The sequence below is a fragment of the Thunnus albacares genome, chromosome 22, assembly GCF_914725855.1.
Source record: "Thunnus albacares chromosome 22, fThuAlb1.1, whole genome shotgun sequence".
Taxonomy (NCBI): domain Eukaryota; kingdom Metazoa; phylum Chordata; class Actinopteri; order Scombriformes; family Scombridae; genus Thunnus; species Thunnus albacares.
Genome location: NC_058127.1, coordinates 18,746,802 through 18,765,494, shown reverse-complemented (window position 1 = coordinate 18,765,494; position 18,693 = coordinate 18,746,802). Strand labels below are relative to the sequence as shown.

The window sequence follows — 18,693 nt, the reverse complement described above, 5'->3', positions numbered from 1 at the left end:
GTGCAGGTGTCCTTTGTCGACATTACAAAGCACGACGGGAAAGAACCTGATAGAGCCTGTAATCAAATCCTGTCCTTTTCATGTTTCCTCCATTAGATGTTTTTTCTTTCTTTCATTCTGTGCACCACATTTCACTTTCACTATTCCATTCTTCTTCTCCCTTCCTTTTCTCCACATTTCACTTTAAGTTTCACTTGAAGAGTTTACCCAACATTTTAATCTGGAAGGTTACACACAAATGTAGGAGGAGAACAAAATGATGCATTTATGATCATACAATTGGGAAAATGTGAAATAAGTACATTTAAACATAGAGGTAAATCAAGTTGTGTTAGATATTTTAATGTAAATGTCCATGATTCTGAGAAATAACAGGACTAAAACAAACAAGAAATAATTTAATTTTCCCTCCACATTTTAGTACTAAAGGACAAGACAGGTGACTTGCATAGCCATGCCCTCATTCATTAGCATAATAGCAAATAAAAAAAAAAAGTTGAAATAAATGAAAAACACCCATATCTTATTGACACAACTGAATCCAGTCTTAAAATTCATACAGACCACACTGACTCATGTATTTATAATTTCCTTGGACGTTTCTTGGATACAAATTTGATACAAATTATAGGGCTTACTGAGCCAAATCTTTCAGGTAGTTCATTTGAATTTAGTTGGCTGTGTTGAAATTTTTAAGTAGTTGTGGATTTCCAGAGGATTTTTATTATTCGAAGAGCTAGGTTGGATTTTGCATTTAACCCCAAGTAAATATTCATTCATTATTTATTTATTTATAATTGGTAAATAAAATGCTTCTCTGTGGACAAATTTCATATTTTTGCATGTGCAGCTGACCTGCTGTGTACAGACCAATTCCTCTCTAGGGTATGCTAATAAATGGAAATAATTAATTGGAAGTGACTGAACACTGCCTAAAATTTCCCCTCTGATTAGTATGAAATTACAGAAAATTACATATTAATACCTACCATTGCAAGAAAAGCACAGGTGTAACTAATTATATTGATGATTGCTCAGTTCCATTAAACCTACAATAGCTGTATTTTTTGCCACCTGGGGTCAGCAGAAACAAACTGTGAACACATATCATCACCTTTTAAGTCAACATGTCAAACCTATTAGAAAATGGTTGATTATTTACACATTGCTGCAGGCAAGAAATTTCCTGTCCTGCTGGTGGATGTAAGTACATTATTTACTCTCCTTTTAGCTTTGTTTGCTCTGAGGAAAATATGTAGCTCTGCTGCTAAATGCTAGCTAGGCTACGTTCAGCAGCTAGCCGCTAACTCTGTCTTTCTGCCATTTGGTGCTCGGTTAAGGTAAATGGAAACACTGGGCAGCATGGAGTGGGTTTTTAAACTTTTATAAATATCATATATATAATTAATAATTTCATTAATTGTTTATATAAACGCAACTTTAGTCACTTGTGCTTTTCTGGTATCAAAATGTCAGCCTTATAAAAGGTCTATGGGACCAGTAAAACAAAGCAAATTTGCAAATATAAGTTTTATTTCTCCTCTAATTTTACGTTTATTTGAGACACTATGTCTTAATGGGCTTTCTTTTTACAGATATTTGGACATGTCACAACAGATGTAATTAATAAAATTAATGATAGCTGAATTCCATTAACTGCTTCCGTTTCAGTGTCCTGTGAAAAGGCTATATTTAACTTTATAATAATAAAAAACGTAGGCCTAAAGAAGAAAAAAAAACATTTCTATTCCCTTTCTTGTCCTCCAGTGTTACACATTGGCCTTCATGGCTTGTAGTAATCCTCATCAGAATTTTACTTTAGATTATGTTTCATAGCACGCTGCAATATTTTTATTTTCAATTTTTAAACTTTACTATTCCAACAGTGACAAGGCAATGTAGTATACTTATTAATACATAATTAAAGAAATAAAAATTAAAAGCAAACACAAACAAAATGAAATTAAATAAATTACAAATCAAATTCATTACATAATAGTTTTCACAGCTTTAGAGTTTGTGCAGTATTTTAGTGTGTCTGGTAGGATTTTAAGTAGGGCATGAAGACAGAAAGCTTTCTGTTTTGCAAATTTGCTGGCATGTATATGGAATTTTGCTAATAAAGAAATAAGATTATAACGTACATTCTATTTACAGGCATTTCATCAGCAAAAAAGACTCCCAAATAGAATAAATTCAATTTTGAGTTTGAGTTTGATCTAATTTTCTGTTTAAAAAAAGATTAGTTATATCAAAATGTCTGACTAAAGGTACAGTCCCTAAAAAAGATGAATTGTAGTTTCATATGTATGGTGACAGAAGGAACAAAAAGGGTCAACATTTAGCCTATATTTTACAATTACTGAATTAACTGGATAACACCTGTGCAATATTATTACAATATAAAATCCTGGGTAATAACCATATGTTTTTTCCAGTCTATACCAATATACAGGTTATTCCAAACAAATACAGAGAAGGTTTACTACCTCTGGATTATTCTGGATTATTTCCCTTATACATTTGTTATTAATTTTTATACTCTGAAAAGGATCTGAAACACGCTACAATATTACATTTATACATTGTAACTGTTTGATGTAGTGAAGTGGTGTCTTTACATAGTGTCGAGCTCTTTAAATGGTGCCGCTCACTGCGTGCTGTCAAACCCCCTTTTGTGATTGGCTGAGAGCTGAGGGGAGGGGGCGTGTCCGATTGCGTCATGTCAAAGAGAGAGGGAAGCTTATGGAGCTAGAGAGAGAGAGAGAGAGAGAGAGAGAGAGAGAGAGAGAGAGAGAGAGAGAGAGAGAGAGAGAGAGATTAACAGGGAGTGGGAAGCAGGCGCAGTAGCTATATCCGCCAGACCGAGACAGACGGTGCCTGCTGCTAGCTGAGTTAGCTACAATAGAGTCAGCAGTTAGCAACTAGCTTCAGAGTCACAGCTCCTTTACTACATATAAGAGACTGAGGAAGAGTGTGTGTGTGTGTGTGTTTGACAGCGTGTGTGTCGACGCGCTCGACCGTCCCGAAGTCACTCTTCCGTCTGTACCTGTGTGTGTGTATGTGTGTGTGTGTGTATGTGTGTGTGTATATATAAACCCCCCTATCTCCCTCTTCCTGTTCAGAGCAGCGGCGTGCCCGTGATTGTGTGTGTCTGAGTCTGTGTGTGTGTGTGGTTAGCAAGCAAAGAAGCAAACGCACACACATAAACATACTGTGATAGTCGACTGTTTACATTTAGTGTCCGGTTACCTGCCAGCGGATACCAAGACAGGACCAGCATGTGAGTACTGACTGGGTAACGTGTGTGTGCAAGTATGAATGAGTCGTGTGGGTGTGTGTCACTTGTGTGTGTGTCACTGAGTGCATTTGACTTGAAACATATGTCTGAGTGGCTACATGTATAGCCTTACTTGCATGTGTCTTACTGTCAACAGATGTTGCTACTGCTGCTGAGTTCAACTGTCATAGCTGCACAGTTGCTAACAGTCGCCAGAGAAAGACATTTGCAACTTGTATGCCTACCTGAACCAAACTCTGTGCATTTAAAGCTTGTTTATAAAGTGAATACTGGCTCATTTACTTTGCTAGCTATACTCTGTTAGGAAGCTATGTCATGGCTAGCTTTGAGCCTTGTCTGCTTAAATGTGCTCGTAAAGCTGCAGCTTCACGCAGGAGTTCCCAAAGTGAGGTTAAAGGGCTCCAGGGTTGTTGTAAGAGGTCTATTGCAAAATTAGGGGCATTTTCAATGGAGTTTTGTATTAGTACAAGTTGGAGCCATGACAAAACATGCAGCACTGACTGCTTTTGTCAAAGGTAACCAATGTTGCTTTAACACTTACAGTATCAACAATGAGGTTAAATAAAACATTTTACTGTGTACCTCCTCTAGCAGGTATTTATGTGGAGGCGTCACCATAGGGACTACATTTCTCCTTGGGCCAATGTATGGAACATATAAATGTCTGTTAACATGTTGAAACATGTAGATTGCATAACCTGCCTTTTTGTCTTGTAAGTCACACATTAAAGGAGCGTTTATCTCCATGTGTGTGATGACCTTATTTTTCTCACTGATTTCTGTGTCGCAGACATTTGTTCTCTACTCGTTCACCTTTGAACCCGTGCATGCGTATCTGTTGTGTCAGAAGCATTTGACTGTACAGTTTGTTCATCCTTAAAGCAACCTTTACTCTGCCTCAAACAGCGGTACATGCAGAACAACTGCACCATCCCAGAGCTTAAGGAGGCCCAGTGGGAGCTGTGCAGTGAGTCAAGTCACAAGCGAGCCTCTAGCGGGGCTGTGATCAGAACTAAGCTGGCAGGAAAAGGTGGCAGTCACTTTTTTTGTCATAGGTCTCTTAAAAGTTTGTTGTGGCCTTGTGTGTCACAGTTTCTCATGATGGACATATGCCATTCACTGTAGGGGTAGGTGAAAAAAACAATTCACATAAGAATCTCGGTTCTTATCTCCTATGATTAGTTAGTTTATACCTTGATGTTGACGGAACGAAAAAGGCGGAACTCAACTGCGAGGGCAGTGCAGCACCCGGACAGTCTACAGTGCGCACGCTTGAGTTATCTTGTAGTTTATCATCAAAAAAGGCAGCGGTTGCAAGTAGTGTTTGATTTAATAACTAAATAATTACATTTTACAATTACGAAAGTCCTGAATTACAAGCAGCTCTCCTGAATCTTGTCCTGTTTGCCCTTAAAATTAGACTAAACCTGAGTTTTGTTGAGTTATAGCTTAATAAAACATTAAATACTAACCTACCTAAAACATTGCACAGTATGCATTGGTGCAGAGCTCTGTCGCTCCCTCAGCATTTTTTGGTACTTCAGGACTGTTAGCTAATTGGGGTTCTGACCTGTTGTTAGGGTTCCCAGGAAATAAAGAGTAAAAAATAGCATTATTTATACACCCTGGGAAACACTAGACCTTCTCCTTTTCACACTGTCAAAGCACAATTTAGCAAAGAGCTGTGATGAGTGGAAATCTTCCACATACTCAAAGATGCATTTAGGTGGAGCACAAAGTGGTTATATCTTACATCCAGTGGTTTAAACTCGACCGTCCTCGTGTTATGCTCCATTTCAGCTGGAAGGACAACAGATCAGGAGGTGCTATTTCATTGTTGATGATAGTTTGAGGCTACTGTGCTGAGCAGGTTTACAGCAGGACCATGAAACACTACATGAATGTTCAGCATCATCAGTATCTGAGCTTGTTCTTCCCTCAAAGCTTTGTGATGTCAGATAGGGTCTAAAAAGGGGGTAGCCATATAATCGGTAGAACGTTGATGCTCTTAGCAGCCCCTCACCCACATTAGCTCAATGTTCAACTGTTTAATAACCAGCTAAGTACAAGACCCTTCCAGCTAACCACTGGTAATAAAGAGAGCAAAAATTTCTCCCTCGCAGTTTTAAAGTGTTTATTGACCTTTCTACGTGTAGAGTTAAAAAGAATTTAGCCTAGTTTACAAGTCAATTTATACAAATAGCTTCAGGAGCCATTACTCTCTTCCTGGTTGGTTCAGTTCTCTGGTTGTTGCTGCTTCTGTTTTACAATCAAACACAAAAAGAAGACCTTTCTAGCCCTTTCTAGCGAAGAAATTCTATGTAATTTATGAGTTGAAATTAGCTGAAAAATGTAGAGAAAATGTCCATGTTCTTGATGTTTGCGATAGACCATTGAAAAGTTAACATGTTAAATAATTTCCTGGCTTTGTTAAACAGTAAAAATGTGGAAAAGTGTCTAGGACAGAAACATGCACTTAAGGAATGATTTAAGAATTATGCAAGCAATCCTTTTGTGTAGCTGAGAAGAGTCAGTCTGTCGCAGCAGGAGGCTGAAGCATCTTGTTTATGCAGCTGGTGTGACAGTGAAAGTCAAGAGCAAAATTTAGCTGTTTTATTTGGGACTAACATTCCTCTCAGTGTACCACAAACTGCACTTAACAAATACAAGTACTGTTGTTTGAGTGTAGAGTGTTTCTTGTTCATGTTGTTTTGGCAGAGTTTCTGAAACTGCTTGTGGATTCGAACCCATGATCTACCTGTTCACAAGCTCAATAATCTAACCTTTATGCCACCACTACCCACTTTTCAGTCCAGTCACAAGCATCCGTTCTGTCCACATAAACACTCGGCCAGCCTCGATAACCTTGTTCCTGCTGCTGTGAGCATGTTTGTTAGAATAACTGGTATCATTTTAAACCTCATCCTTTTACAGTTCCTAACAGCCCTGACATTATTTTCTTGCTATGTAAACCTTATTCCTGCAGGTTGTTGTGCAAGAAATGACATCAATTTTCTGCTTCCTATATGACCTGTACTATATTATTAAACCCATGATACATTGCACAGAGCTTTTGACTCCAGTTATTTTATATATCATTACCTTAAACAGAAAAGTTACATTTTTAAAAAAAAAAAAAAAAGCAAGAAAAATGTCTTTAGCTTGTTCTGTTTGAAGAGCCTTAATCTATTTTGTCCACGTTCATACACACAGTCATCCATTCTACCTATCAGGTCAGCTGCAGGTAGGACTGCTGAGGTGGAAGGAGGGAGGAAGGAAGGGAGTGTGGATGAATGCACACACATTTTCCAATCTTTGTTGTTCTCCCTTCCTCCTCATCTAATGACAAAATGACTTATTCAGGAATCATTTGGATTCTGTGTGACACTACTTTACCTTCCAGATAAGCAAGCAGTCTACCTGGTCAGATGGGCATGTGTGTGTGTGTGTGGTGGGAAAATGGTCTGTTTAAACATGTTGAGGCCAGACGTCTGTGTCACGTCACATGTTCAGACCAGTGATTGTAGGTTGTCAGCTGTTTTCAGTTGTATTTTCACAGCAATCTGTGCCGGATCTTTTTTTAGTTTCTAGGTGTATAGCAGGTGTCAGACATACCTCACCTGAAAATTAGCTGATACAATGTACATCATGCTACTACAGAGGTGAATTCCTTTTAGGCAACCCATAACTTGAACATCTCAAAGATTACTGAATGCATCTGAAAGTATCAAATATCAGGCTGAACTATTGGGAAACATCTGCAAAGTGATCCACTAATCATCTGGAATATTTCTATTTACTGTTATGTGGTGATAAAAACATAGTTTCTAGGATTTGATTATTTCACACAGTGTCATCATCAGATCAGCAGTGAGTATGTTCAGCATTTTTCAGTCTTAAAAGCTTTAGATCAAGTTGTTCATAATATCCCTTCATTGTGGTGTCTTGAATCAAGAGCGATTTTTTTTTGTTGATTGTGATTATTCTATCTCTCAGCCCTTGTTTTGATGAACACCCGCAAGGATTGTCAAATAATCTTCTTGCCAAGTGTGTGCTGTGGACAGAACACACAGTTAAAATCACCGAGGAACTATCTGTAGTAAAAGAGATAGTAACATATCATGCTTGTCTTATTAAGGTAAAATCTCACATAGTAGATAAGGGCTTCTCTTTGTTCTGAACGATCAAACATTTGCGACAAAGGATTCTCTGTTGTTGCGCAAATGCTGACAGAAAACCATGTATATTAGTCCAATGATCAGACAATTAGGGCAAAGTTAATGCTAGTTATGTGTGTCTGTGTGTCACAATATCACCTGGTGTGTTCGTCAAAGCAGACTAGAACTTTGATCTTTAAGAAGTTAATGTATGAACCAGAAATAACCTCTGTACACACAAGACATACATGAGACAGGACAGCAGGGAGAGAGAGAGGGATCACGATGTACTTTTGGCATAAAGAATCCACATTCCGTGGCCTTCTCGCTATGATTTTAATCAGCACTTGTTTTATGTTGCAGCAGTTGCGAAACTTATTTTAGCATTCAGGTTTGAGGTGTGGAGGAGGTTTATCCACAAGCTTTATTTAACAGCTCCACAATGCTGTGCCTGTTGTGTTGAGAGGCAGATACTGTGGCTGGTTGCTTACCAATTTAAATACAGATAGTTGAGAAACATACTTTAGAAAGCCTTACTAGTGTCAAATACATATTGATGTCTCAACCACCCAAGTGTAGTGTCTTTATAATGAATAGTCTTGTGCTGACACTACAGATCCTTGGTGCACTCTGCAGTAGTGTCACATGCTGCACATCCCTAAATGCTTTCTCACTGTTTTGTCGATCAACTGAACTGCAAGTTCTCTTATTAACTCAAAGTGAAGAAAATTCAACAACAAGAGGTCTGTAACTCCTTTTAAGCTCCTAGGTTAAATCTTGAGGAATTACAATTTATTACTGAATAACTTCAGCCAGATTTCTGCCCCCCTGGACAGAGTTGTGTTCGTTGCCATGCTGGGAAGCTGGAGGAACACAACTTTTTCAGGAAAGTTGTGTCTGAGTCTTGTGAAACTGAGGTAAATTACTGATTTTTAATGGGCTGGTTGAAGTGAGATAGGTTGCTCTTATCTGAAATGAGGAGCCTACCCCGCTATCCCATTTATTTTCTTAGACTCAGTGAAAAGCAAAGGTCACATTCCTGTGCCACAGTAGGGACCTTTTTAAAAGACGTGTTAAAGGGACCAGGGGAAACTTTGTCTAATGGTTCAAGCTTTTGCATATTAGATGTTATATTCTGTATTTACTATATTTTTAACATTTGTGTTCATTATTTGATAGGAATTCTCAGTTCATGAAGTACTTAACCATCTACGAAAAAACAGATCAGTAATATTGATGCCAGTCAAATTGCACTCTCTAAAATGTGGAAAGTCTATTAATGTTCCCGAATATACCAAAATTACCTTACATGAGCCTTACCTGCCTGAGACATTAGTCATTTACTTAACATGCATCTTGTGTAGACTGGCCTCTACCTAATGTGTAATCAATACAGCGTGATTTCATACATAGTAAACCTTGAAATCACATGAGTTTTCTGTCCACTGACCCACTCTGACTTACTTTACTAGTCATTGGACAAAACTGAGCCTAGCGTAAGCCTTATAATCCATCTGAAAGAGATTTTATGTTAGAACGTTGTGTGTTTGTGTAACAAAGCAAGAAAAGTTATGTGAATGACTTGGATTTTTTTTCCCCGTGGCGTGAATGTGTAACAGATGGAGTTTGATCAGAGAGGCTGAAAGGCTATCAGCCAATATTTGAAATGACATGTTCTGTTTGTCAACACTGAAAGAGTCACAGAGCTGTGATTCAGTCAGGTTGCCTATCATGATTGAAATAAATTGACTGACAGTTGATCGTTGTATTTGCTCAGCACTGCAGGATAAAGCTACATTTGTTAGCATTGTTGTAGTTGTTAAGGAAGTTATGTTGTGCTGTCTGTTCTACACTGCATACTTTGCAAGTTGCAAGTTAAAGTTTTATTGTATTTTATTGTATTTTATTGTATCAAACTAGCATCGGACTCATTCATTCACTCATTCATCATCACATGCAATAAAAACACAGGACAGTGACATAATCTTGATTGTCTCAGAGCAGGCTGGAGTTTGGACTTGTGTTTGATCAAAGGACAGGGGGCAGTTTGCCAATGTTTTAGATTTCAGAAAAGACAATGAGATCAAGCTTTTCACACCGGTCCTGTTGATTCAACATGGATTACATCGGAGGCCGACAGAAACTTATAATCAAAAGCTGGCAGTCTGTTGTGTCTCCATATTACTGTGCATGAGTCAACAACAAATGGTGTCTGAGTTGTCTGACTTGCCACGTGGTATTTTCTTATTTCTCAGTAAAGACAGTTTGCTAGAATACTGTGTGTGTCATTTTTGTTGCGTCCTTGACCACATTTTCCTCCTGTGAGTGCACATGTGCTGAGAAAAGCAATACATTTTCATCAGTGTGAAGTGCAGGATAGGAGTGTATTCATTAAGGATGGGTGGTTTGAGAGGTTTCAGTGTTTACCTGCGCATTCAACATTTACAGTATCAACAGTAACTCTGAGAAAATTGATATCACTCCAAGACCACAAAAGGTTAATTTTCACCAGTTATGTATTGCGAAAGTGAGACATTCAGAATACACACCCTCAGCTTTGGGAGTAGGATAACACCTAAAAAAGAAGGTCAGGCATGCACACAGGATCTTGTTATTTTCCCTCTTTCCTTTAGCTCACAGGCTAAATCCTGTAGCATTCACCAGTGTCAGAAACCAAGGCAAACCATCAATACAAGGCACTAAAACCAGAATTACCCTGAAGTTGTGGGTGTCCCAACCATTTGACATTCCTTTCATACCACCATTTATCCTCAAGTTTGCCTCATTGCCTTTTGGCAATGCATGTCATGCTACTGGTGAACCACTTGCTGTGATAATTTTATCCTTCAGTGCTAGAACACGAGTGTTGTCCTACATTGCAAAACTATTGAATAATGGTGTCAAAGAGAGAGGGAAACCACATAATATGAGAATGAAATGTATGAACAACAGAAGATAAATTGAAGACAGAAGTTATGAAATAAATGTAGACATATATAGAGAAAAGAGTTTGTTGTTTGTTGTTTTTTCCTCTTGTCATGTTCAGTAGTTATTTAACTGTTGTTGTGATTTGTTTAAGTCTAACTTTATAGCACTCTGTATTTTCCTGAAGTTAGTAAAGAGATTTGTTTCACAGAATCTTTTCTAATTATCACTAAAAAAATGTATCAAAAAATAATCTATATTTAAGCTCATGTCTAAATATTCTAATAATTTCCTATTTGTGGCATATTTTCTACTGAGTAATATAGCACCAAACATTATACAAATATTAAGAAAGGTATAATCCAGATAATTTGTTTCACGCTTCCAGTCAGTCATCACCGACTTGAACTCTGCTTAGAGAAATATGTTTGTTCTCCACTTCACATTGAACTGTAGACTATTTGGTTGGATTTTCCGTCATTAGATCGATTATTGTTTACAAGGACAACTTTAGCATATGGCTACAGAATCGTCACCGCATGATTTCTGGTGAGGAAGTTTCTCTGCTCTGCAGGCCACAGTGTCTGGTAGATTTCCAGCATTTATGGGGAGATCAAAGAATATTTTAGATAACAGGCTGCAGCTTCAAATTTACCATCATTTGGCTGTTGACTATTATTATTAATTAAATCCTAAATAATTGTATGTTGCTCCTGGGTCCCCTTTTTAAGACACAGATAATAAAAATGTTATTTTCCTTCTGACACCCATTCAGTAGTTCAGATTATAGTTAGAGCTGTATACAGTTTTAATATATTGTCATTACAATATTTATATAGTGAGAGGACAGTTGATTATTGTAATATGTACTAAATATTTTAAAAGTAGTTTTAACCGGGCCTTAAAAGTTGCATTACAGTTTTCCTAACTTATTTGTCTTTTTTGGCAGAGAGAATAATAATACCTCTTCCTGCTAAACCCTCATATCTACATTACTAATATACAGTATATATGCATTGTTTTATCAGAGAATATTATAGCCTACTTGTCCCTAGTTTAGAATAAAAATACTTGGTTGCAGTCCAGCAGTATTGGAGAGGTAAGGTTTATGGAGGACACAGATAATATTTGACCTGTTTTAGCTGATCTGTCTGGGGTATTATTCTTGCTCCTCTATGCTCTGCTGTTGTCTCCTTGTTGTATTCAGGCCTTGTGAAACTCTATCTGTCTCATATTGTGACGCTGTTGCTTTTGTGTCTATCCTGTTTCAGCCCGAGCTTCGAGCCTTGAGAGTGTCTGAAGACTGCCTGCAGTCTTCAGACACTCTCAAGGCATTCATTCATTAAATCTCATTTCTTTATAGTTAATTGTTCATTCCTTCATGTGCCAAGATGATAAGTTACACATAATCATATTTAAAATTGCCAATCCAAAATAAAAACAGGTCAGAATGAGAACAGGATTTTCAGTAAAAACATTACCTCTGACCTATTTGTTTCACGCCATCTAATCTGGGTGATCTAGTCTCTCACCAGTCTGTCCACAATCTTTCCTCAAGTCCACATAATCTCCTCTTTTGCAATAAGATATTATATCTAATATTATTATATTACATATCACAGACATGTTTGAGTGGGAGCCTGATGTTGTACACCCAAAGTAATTTTTAGATTTGTATAATTGAGTTTCATCATTTGTCTGTGTGGTCTACTGCAGGCTGGTGTCTTTTCTTCCTTTCACCCCAGTGCATGCTGGGATAAGGCTGCAGATTATCCCAGCATGCACTGGATACAAGGTTAAAGTCAGCTATCCACTGCACAAAACAGGTGAACTGACCTTTGCGATTAGTTGACTTTTCTGTGCCATCATGTATGCTGCAATAAAGGACAAGTACAGTGAAAATTTGGACTGTAGACACATTATCTTTAAATCTGTACAGGACACATGTGGTAGTTAACCTTCTTCAGTGAAACTCTGAAGCCACTGGTAACAAACAGGAAGTGATTGTGCATAATGAGACTTCACTTGACTTAAAAATATAGAGAATTCTTTTATGTTATCACCAGTTGAATGTTTGAAGAAGATGCCAGCCCTCATTGTGATTTCAGGTCATGTCTAACTTATAGTTTAAGATATATATATATATGACCTTTGCAGTTGTTTTTCATGTACTGCTTGAGTGCTGAAGTGTATAATAAGCCAAACTTGGTGGTAAACACATCTTGCCAAATCAGTCTTTGTTTAAATTGAGGGATTTCCAAGGAGTGGTACCTCTCATAGTTGTGGTCTCCATTGACGGCATCGCTGGTGTTTGACCACAGTGTGGCAGCAAAGGACTGTCAGTGAGGTGCAGCTTTATAGTGGGACCAGAAGAAGAAGCTTCCACCTCTGCAGGCTCAGGTTCACTATCAAACATCTCCCATCAGTAAAGCTGCCACATTCCCAGGGTGACTGAGGCACTTACCTTCTCGTTGAGGAGGTAGTTTATTAGTTGTGGACTGTTTGCATGTGTATATGTATTAATGTCTTGTGTACCTTACCATGTTGCTCTTATGTGGTTGTGGTAAGTTTGTCTGTGTTTGTTTGGTAAGAGAGTAATTAGGGGATAAGTTAGGGTAAATGCTAGTAAATAATCCTGAGGCGTAATGAATGGGATGTTTCTGTGTGTGTTTGTTTAATGAAGAAGTTGCCTTTTTCATGTTCTTGTAGTTGGATGGTCTCTTTGCTTGAGTGCAGTCCAAAAACCAAGTGAGGGTAAAAGACCAGAGCTGCTCAACTGACAGTGAACTTAAGACAGACTTTGGTGTATCTAGTCGTTCAGTATTCCATATTAATTCATCACAGTGATACAGCCTGTGGACAAAGTTGGTTTTGTATTTGAAAGATAAATATTGGAAAGTTTGTTTTTTTTTGCTACCATTAAGTCCACAAATGGGACAAATGGGGGCAGTTTTTAGTGCCAGACACCAGAAACTCATTGTCTTTAATTGGAAACACCTGCAGCTGATTGGGTACTGGTAAGCGGAGCAGCAGCTGATTGGCTTTCTAACTCCCTCCTTCTTTTATTATTGAAATCACAATGCTGATATTGCTTTCTTGGAATAATTTTGAGTATGACTCTTTAGTCTCTTCAGTCTCTCAGTAGATAGCAAGTCCATACACTCAATATCAGTTATCAATGACATCAACTAATTCTTAAGTGTCCTCCTGTCCCAATATTAATGTGGTTTAATTTTATAGAATGTCTGTGTGGTCTTTCTTTATTATTAGAGATCATTTCATAATATTTATTTTTATACTAGATCTCTGAATCATCAAATAATCAGCTCATTTCTTTTTATGAAAATTCTTCACTATCTAACCAAAAATATCTAATAGCTTCTGACTCATATGTGGCTGAGTCATATAATATATATGATATATATGACTTTAGAGCAGAAATGAGATTTTTACTATAGTGACCACTTTCAAAGGCTCAAGATAGGCAAAGATGTTCTCTAACTTAAACAGAATGACATCCTCTATGCTACCAGCCACCCTGCAAGCAAACCAAATTAGGGCCAAATTGCTTCTTCATGGATTTTCTAAAAGTCTTTCAAAACTTTCAACAGAAATCAGGGGCACAGGTCTCAGATAATTAATACATATTACAGCTCTCTTAGCAGAAATAATCCAGGATTCCTTCTAAAAATCAGTAGAGCACCAATTAAAACCTTTGAAAATACCATACAGACGAAAGGCACACACGACCCTAGGCAACAACTTAACAGGGTCTGGCGCTTTAGTAGACTTAATCTCTTTAAACAGGGCTCACACCTCTTGTTTAATCATTTTCAAAGCATAATCATCCTCACTCTAATTATTTTCCTTAAAGCATCTTTTTCAGCTTGGAAACTGAACTTAGCCAACGGGTTACTATGTAGAGATTGCAAGAAAGTATGAGTTATAGGTTTCTCCTAGATATAATGACTCAGACATGGCTAGTTGGCTGTTGTGTTGTCTTGCATTTTTTATATCGTGTAGCACTTACGAGAGAGAACTTGTTGGGTATCATGTCACAAAAAGCATATTAATGTTTTATCTGTGTATGAATGTGTGTGTTTGAGAGTGTTTCTGAAAATTCACCAATTCCCAGATAAGTGTTTCCATCTCCGTCTCCCTTTCCTTTCACTTGTTGTTAATTCACAGTTTAAGAGACATGTCCCGTGTAAAAACATTTTCTTTTTTTTTTTCCATTCAGGATGTTGAGGTACGTCGGAGTCCGTGGCGGCCTCGGCCTGTTGGCCGTGAGGAGAGTGTGTCTCCTCTCCCGCTTTGCCCACTCTGCCCCACAGAACGAGTATCGACCAATCAAGAAAGTCATGGTGGCTAATAGAGGTAAGACCCCCCCCCCCCCATCCACGCTCCGAAAGTGTTAACTCACTGCTGAAGAAGACAAGCAGTTTAGATAGAGCAGTTGAATTAAATAGAGTTTAATGCCGTTTCATTTATAATGTAAGAAAAACGTTATGACATTCTAGATCTTCCTGAGGCAAAAGAACAGACTCTCTTAATTTTTAATGACCAACATCTAGTTTGCCTTGGCACATGCTAATATTTAAGCACACATTGCATGTGGGTGGCTGCACAAACTATCTTTGTTTGCTGTAACCCAAAAGCACAAAATTTCATCAACTAGCACAGCACTTTGTATACCACAAAGCTGAGTTAAGGTGTATTTATTAGTTTTTTTTTTAATTCTGTGATTTACATAATGTCCCCGAGGAGATTTAAATATTACTGGTTATAAAAACTGATATGAAATAAGAGGTCTCTACATTCAAAGCATGCGTGATATATTTTTTTTGTCTACAACATTGGACCCATGAATAGATAAATATATGTATTTATTCCTTTCTAAGCTGCTAGAAATCACCATAAGTGGAGTCTACATTACTGTGATTGCAGTCTGAATGGAAACATAATTATAGAGAAGCCCAGAGTTTTCTAAACACTAAGCAGTCACCAGTATGGTCGTTACACTTGGCGTGAACATCACTGCTTGCTTTGGTAGTGCTTATAATCGCCCGACCCCCCCCCCCCCGTTATGCTAATGCTGTCCAGAGAGGCCGTCAGTTCGCAATTATAGTGACTGTGTCAGGTGACGGGCAGGATTTGAGTGACAAATAAATCTATTCATGCGTTTTATTCTAATTGCTTATAAGAGTCTCCCATTAAATTAATTCCTGTGGACTGTAAATGCTTGATTTGGTTCAGTATCTCTGATTGATTGATTGGTGCATGAGTTTCCAATACCGCTGCTACCACAGCTACGGACACATGTGGTACCCTATAGGCCTCCTGCTGCATAGAATGCACCTGCATTGTGCATATGCATAGATTCACATCCACCCGGCTATAAAGGCTCTTAATCCATCAATTTGATCCAAATAGATTGTGGTCTCTGCCACACACTCTCTCACACACACACACACACACACACACTCTCTCTCACACAGCAGGGCTTTCCGTCAATCTCTTTCCTTCACATCGGCGTGACACGATATCAACACCACATTAGATCACATTCATCACACTGGAGTGCACCGGACCATGCTGGGCTTTGGCGAGTGTGTGTGTGTGTGTATGTGATGAAGAGAGAGACTGGACCATCATATCATATCAGCCCAGATTCCACTTCACCAAGCACATCTCCTCTCTGCCATTGCTTCTCTGCTCTTCCACTAATATTCTCCTCTCCTTTCCTTTTTTTTTTGCTCTCCTTTTCCTCTCTTCTCCTCATCTGGTCTCCTCTCTCCCGTTGCACTAGCTGTCTTTTTCAGCACTTGTCACATGTGATTTTCCTCTGAGCCACTCGCTGTCTTTCTTTTTGCCCCCTGTGACTTTGCTCCTTTTCATTCTCCCTCTTTTTCATTCCTCACTCCATTTCTCTCTTTCTTTCACCGCTATTCTGGTCTCCTCAATGCTTTTGTCACTTTGTTAAACTTGCCAAACCGCGTTTTCTTTTAGCACCTCTGTTCTTTAAACCTCTTATATCCTTTTTTCTCTTTTTTTGCATTGTTCTTTTCTAATTATTTTTCTGTATTTTCTGAGCTTACATTCTCTAGATTTCTCACTTTAAATCTTTACATTTCTTCTGACTTTTCATACCATCTCCTCTCCTCCTCTGTCCTCTTTAATTTTTCTATCCTTTCATGTTCCCGCAGTTCTGCTTCTCCAGAATTCACTTTCTTTCTTGCTCGCCTTTTCTTACTCTTTTTAACTCTTCTCAAATGTTTGAACACTGTCCTCCCCTTCAAGCAAGAACAACACATCTTGCTAGTTTTCAGTGACTAAACTTTTTTTTTTTTTTTTTTTACCCCTCAAAGAATGTGTGCTGCTTGGAAAAAACACTGTTTGGCTCTTGTGACGGCAAGATGAAAGGCAGGCAGTGTTTTGCTTGTCTAAAGCTCAAATTTTTACACTCTGTGTTCTCAAACTTTAGAAAAAAACAGTTGACTTGTTGCAGTGTCTGTTGATATTTTTGCACAGTGCGATGAAGTACACTAGATGGATTTGTCTTGTTTTCACATCTCACGAATGGCATTAAAAATTCAAAGTTAGTTTTTTTTTTTTCTCTGTGGAGGCATTAGTCTCAAAATAGAGCCGATGCTACAGGATGTCGATAAAATCATATGAAGTGAGCGCTTAAATTATTAAACTGTGAGAACTACAACCTCCCTTCATACATACATAAAGTGTTAAACTATACATAAAAAAATTAAGACAAATTCACATCCACACATTACATTCATTGGATGGATGGATGGACGTTTTTTCCTCACATGTCTTCCTCTCGTCCTCCAGGTGAGATCGCTATCCGTGTGTTCAGAGCCTGCACTGAACTGGGGATTCGGACCGTGGCCGTCTACTCCGAGCAGGACACTGGACAGATGCACAGGTACTTATCTCTGCTACACTGGAGCAGAATAACCCTGCGGTGGTTTAAATAAAGAAAATGTGACAGGCAGATGTCTTCTGCTCGGCTGCCACTGCAGGATATCGACTGTTGTTCTAATAGCAATTAAAGGAAGCTTGGGCGCATTTTCCTTCTCTCCAGCGCTTTGGTCCAGCTCTTTGTTTTGTTGTTGGTATTAAGTAGGGACATTACATTATGTTCAGGTAATCATGCACCTTAGTTCACATGCACAAACATCCTTATCTGCTTCACCCGGTGCTTTTCTAATTATTTCTTAAATTTCTATCACTGATGGTTAAATCTTGTTATCTTCCATCTGGTTCTGCCTATCCTCCCTTATTCATTCTTTTCCCTTTGCTCCTCCTTTCCCACGTTGTCATAACTTTCTCTGTCATTCTCCATATATAACATTTAACCTAAAAAAGGCTGATTGGCGTCCCAATTTGAATAAGTGTAGTATTCTTTATTTACCTGAATACTGCTGCCTAGTTTTCTCTGAGCTTGGAAATGCTGTCATGTAACCCTTATTGTTGTGTGCTCAAGAGCTTGATGCACATCTGTGTATTTTGCTTGTTTTTCCTGGCCCCCCCTTCCATCTCGTCAATGTTAATCCTTTGCACTTGTCTTCACAGGCAGAAGGCAGATGAGGCTTACCTCATCGGGAAAGGCCTGCCACCTGTTGCCGCATACCTGCATATTCCTGACATCATCAAAGTAGCCAAGGTAAAGAGCATCAACTATGACTTCCGAATTTTACACATAAGACTCAGGTTAATCATCATGAGAAGTACCATTCAACCTGTGAAAGCCTGCATTGTATGAAGTCCTCTGTGGCTCTCAAGGAGCTTTCTTAAGTCTGGGAAAATAACCCTGATGTTGATGTCAGTTGTGTCAGCTTGGGCTTTGAAGATTACAATTTTTTTATAGAAAGCCTGGAGTTCGAAAGACACGAGCAAGGAGGATCTAACAAAAAAAAAAGCTACCTAATTGCATTATGGAGCTTGACTCTTACAAAGGAGTAAAATTATTTTTTAAAATCTGTGCTCCAACTTCATGCAAATGCCCATTTTTTAAATCTCATCTGCCAACAAAAAGAACGTTTTCAAGGATTCAAAGAATCTGTGCTCATATGCATTAAAATACCACCAGTGTTTCCATACAATGAAAAGCTTGTGTCCTGGCTGCTGTACATTTAAATTCATGAGTGTATTGCAGTGTGTCTCCATACACTGAGCTGAGAAGTGGTACAAATAGTGTGAATTTTGAATAATAACCTGACTAAGCTGAAATAAGCTACTCCCAGAGACTTTACAGCTCTCTTTCTTGAGGGCTTATTCTTTGAAGCAGCAACA

At 38.3% G+C, this 18,693-nt stretch overlaps 1 protein-coding gene across 3 annotated transcripts in view; it reads left to right on the top strand.

Annotated features, from left to right (window-relative positions):
- The first annotated feature begins 1,103 nt into the window (after positions 1-1,103).
- Positions 1,104-18,693, top strand: part of LOC122974040 (pyruvate carboxylase, mitochondrial-like) — a 301,961-nt gene continuing 284,371 nt past the window's right edge. Inside the window, exons 1-4 of one of the 3 annotated variants that reach the window (XM_044341882.1) lie at positions 1,104-1,203; positions 14,624-14,760; positions 17,230-17,323; positions 17,974-18,064. In XM_044341882.1, coding sequence (XP_044197817.1) covers positions 1,202-1,203; positions 14,624-14,760; positions 17,230-17,323; positions 17,974-18,064 — 324 coding nt within the window. In that variant the 5' untranslated portion in view covers positions 1,104-1,201. Of the gene's footprint in view, positions 1,204-2,834; positions 3,284-12,755; positions 12,863-14,623; positions 14,761-17,229; positions 17,324-17,973; positions 18,065-18,693 lie in introns of those variants that run through there. The other 2 variants (XM_044341881.1, XM_044341883.1) reach the window with 2 other exon arrangements.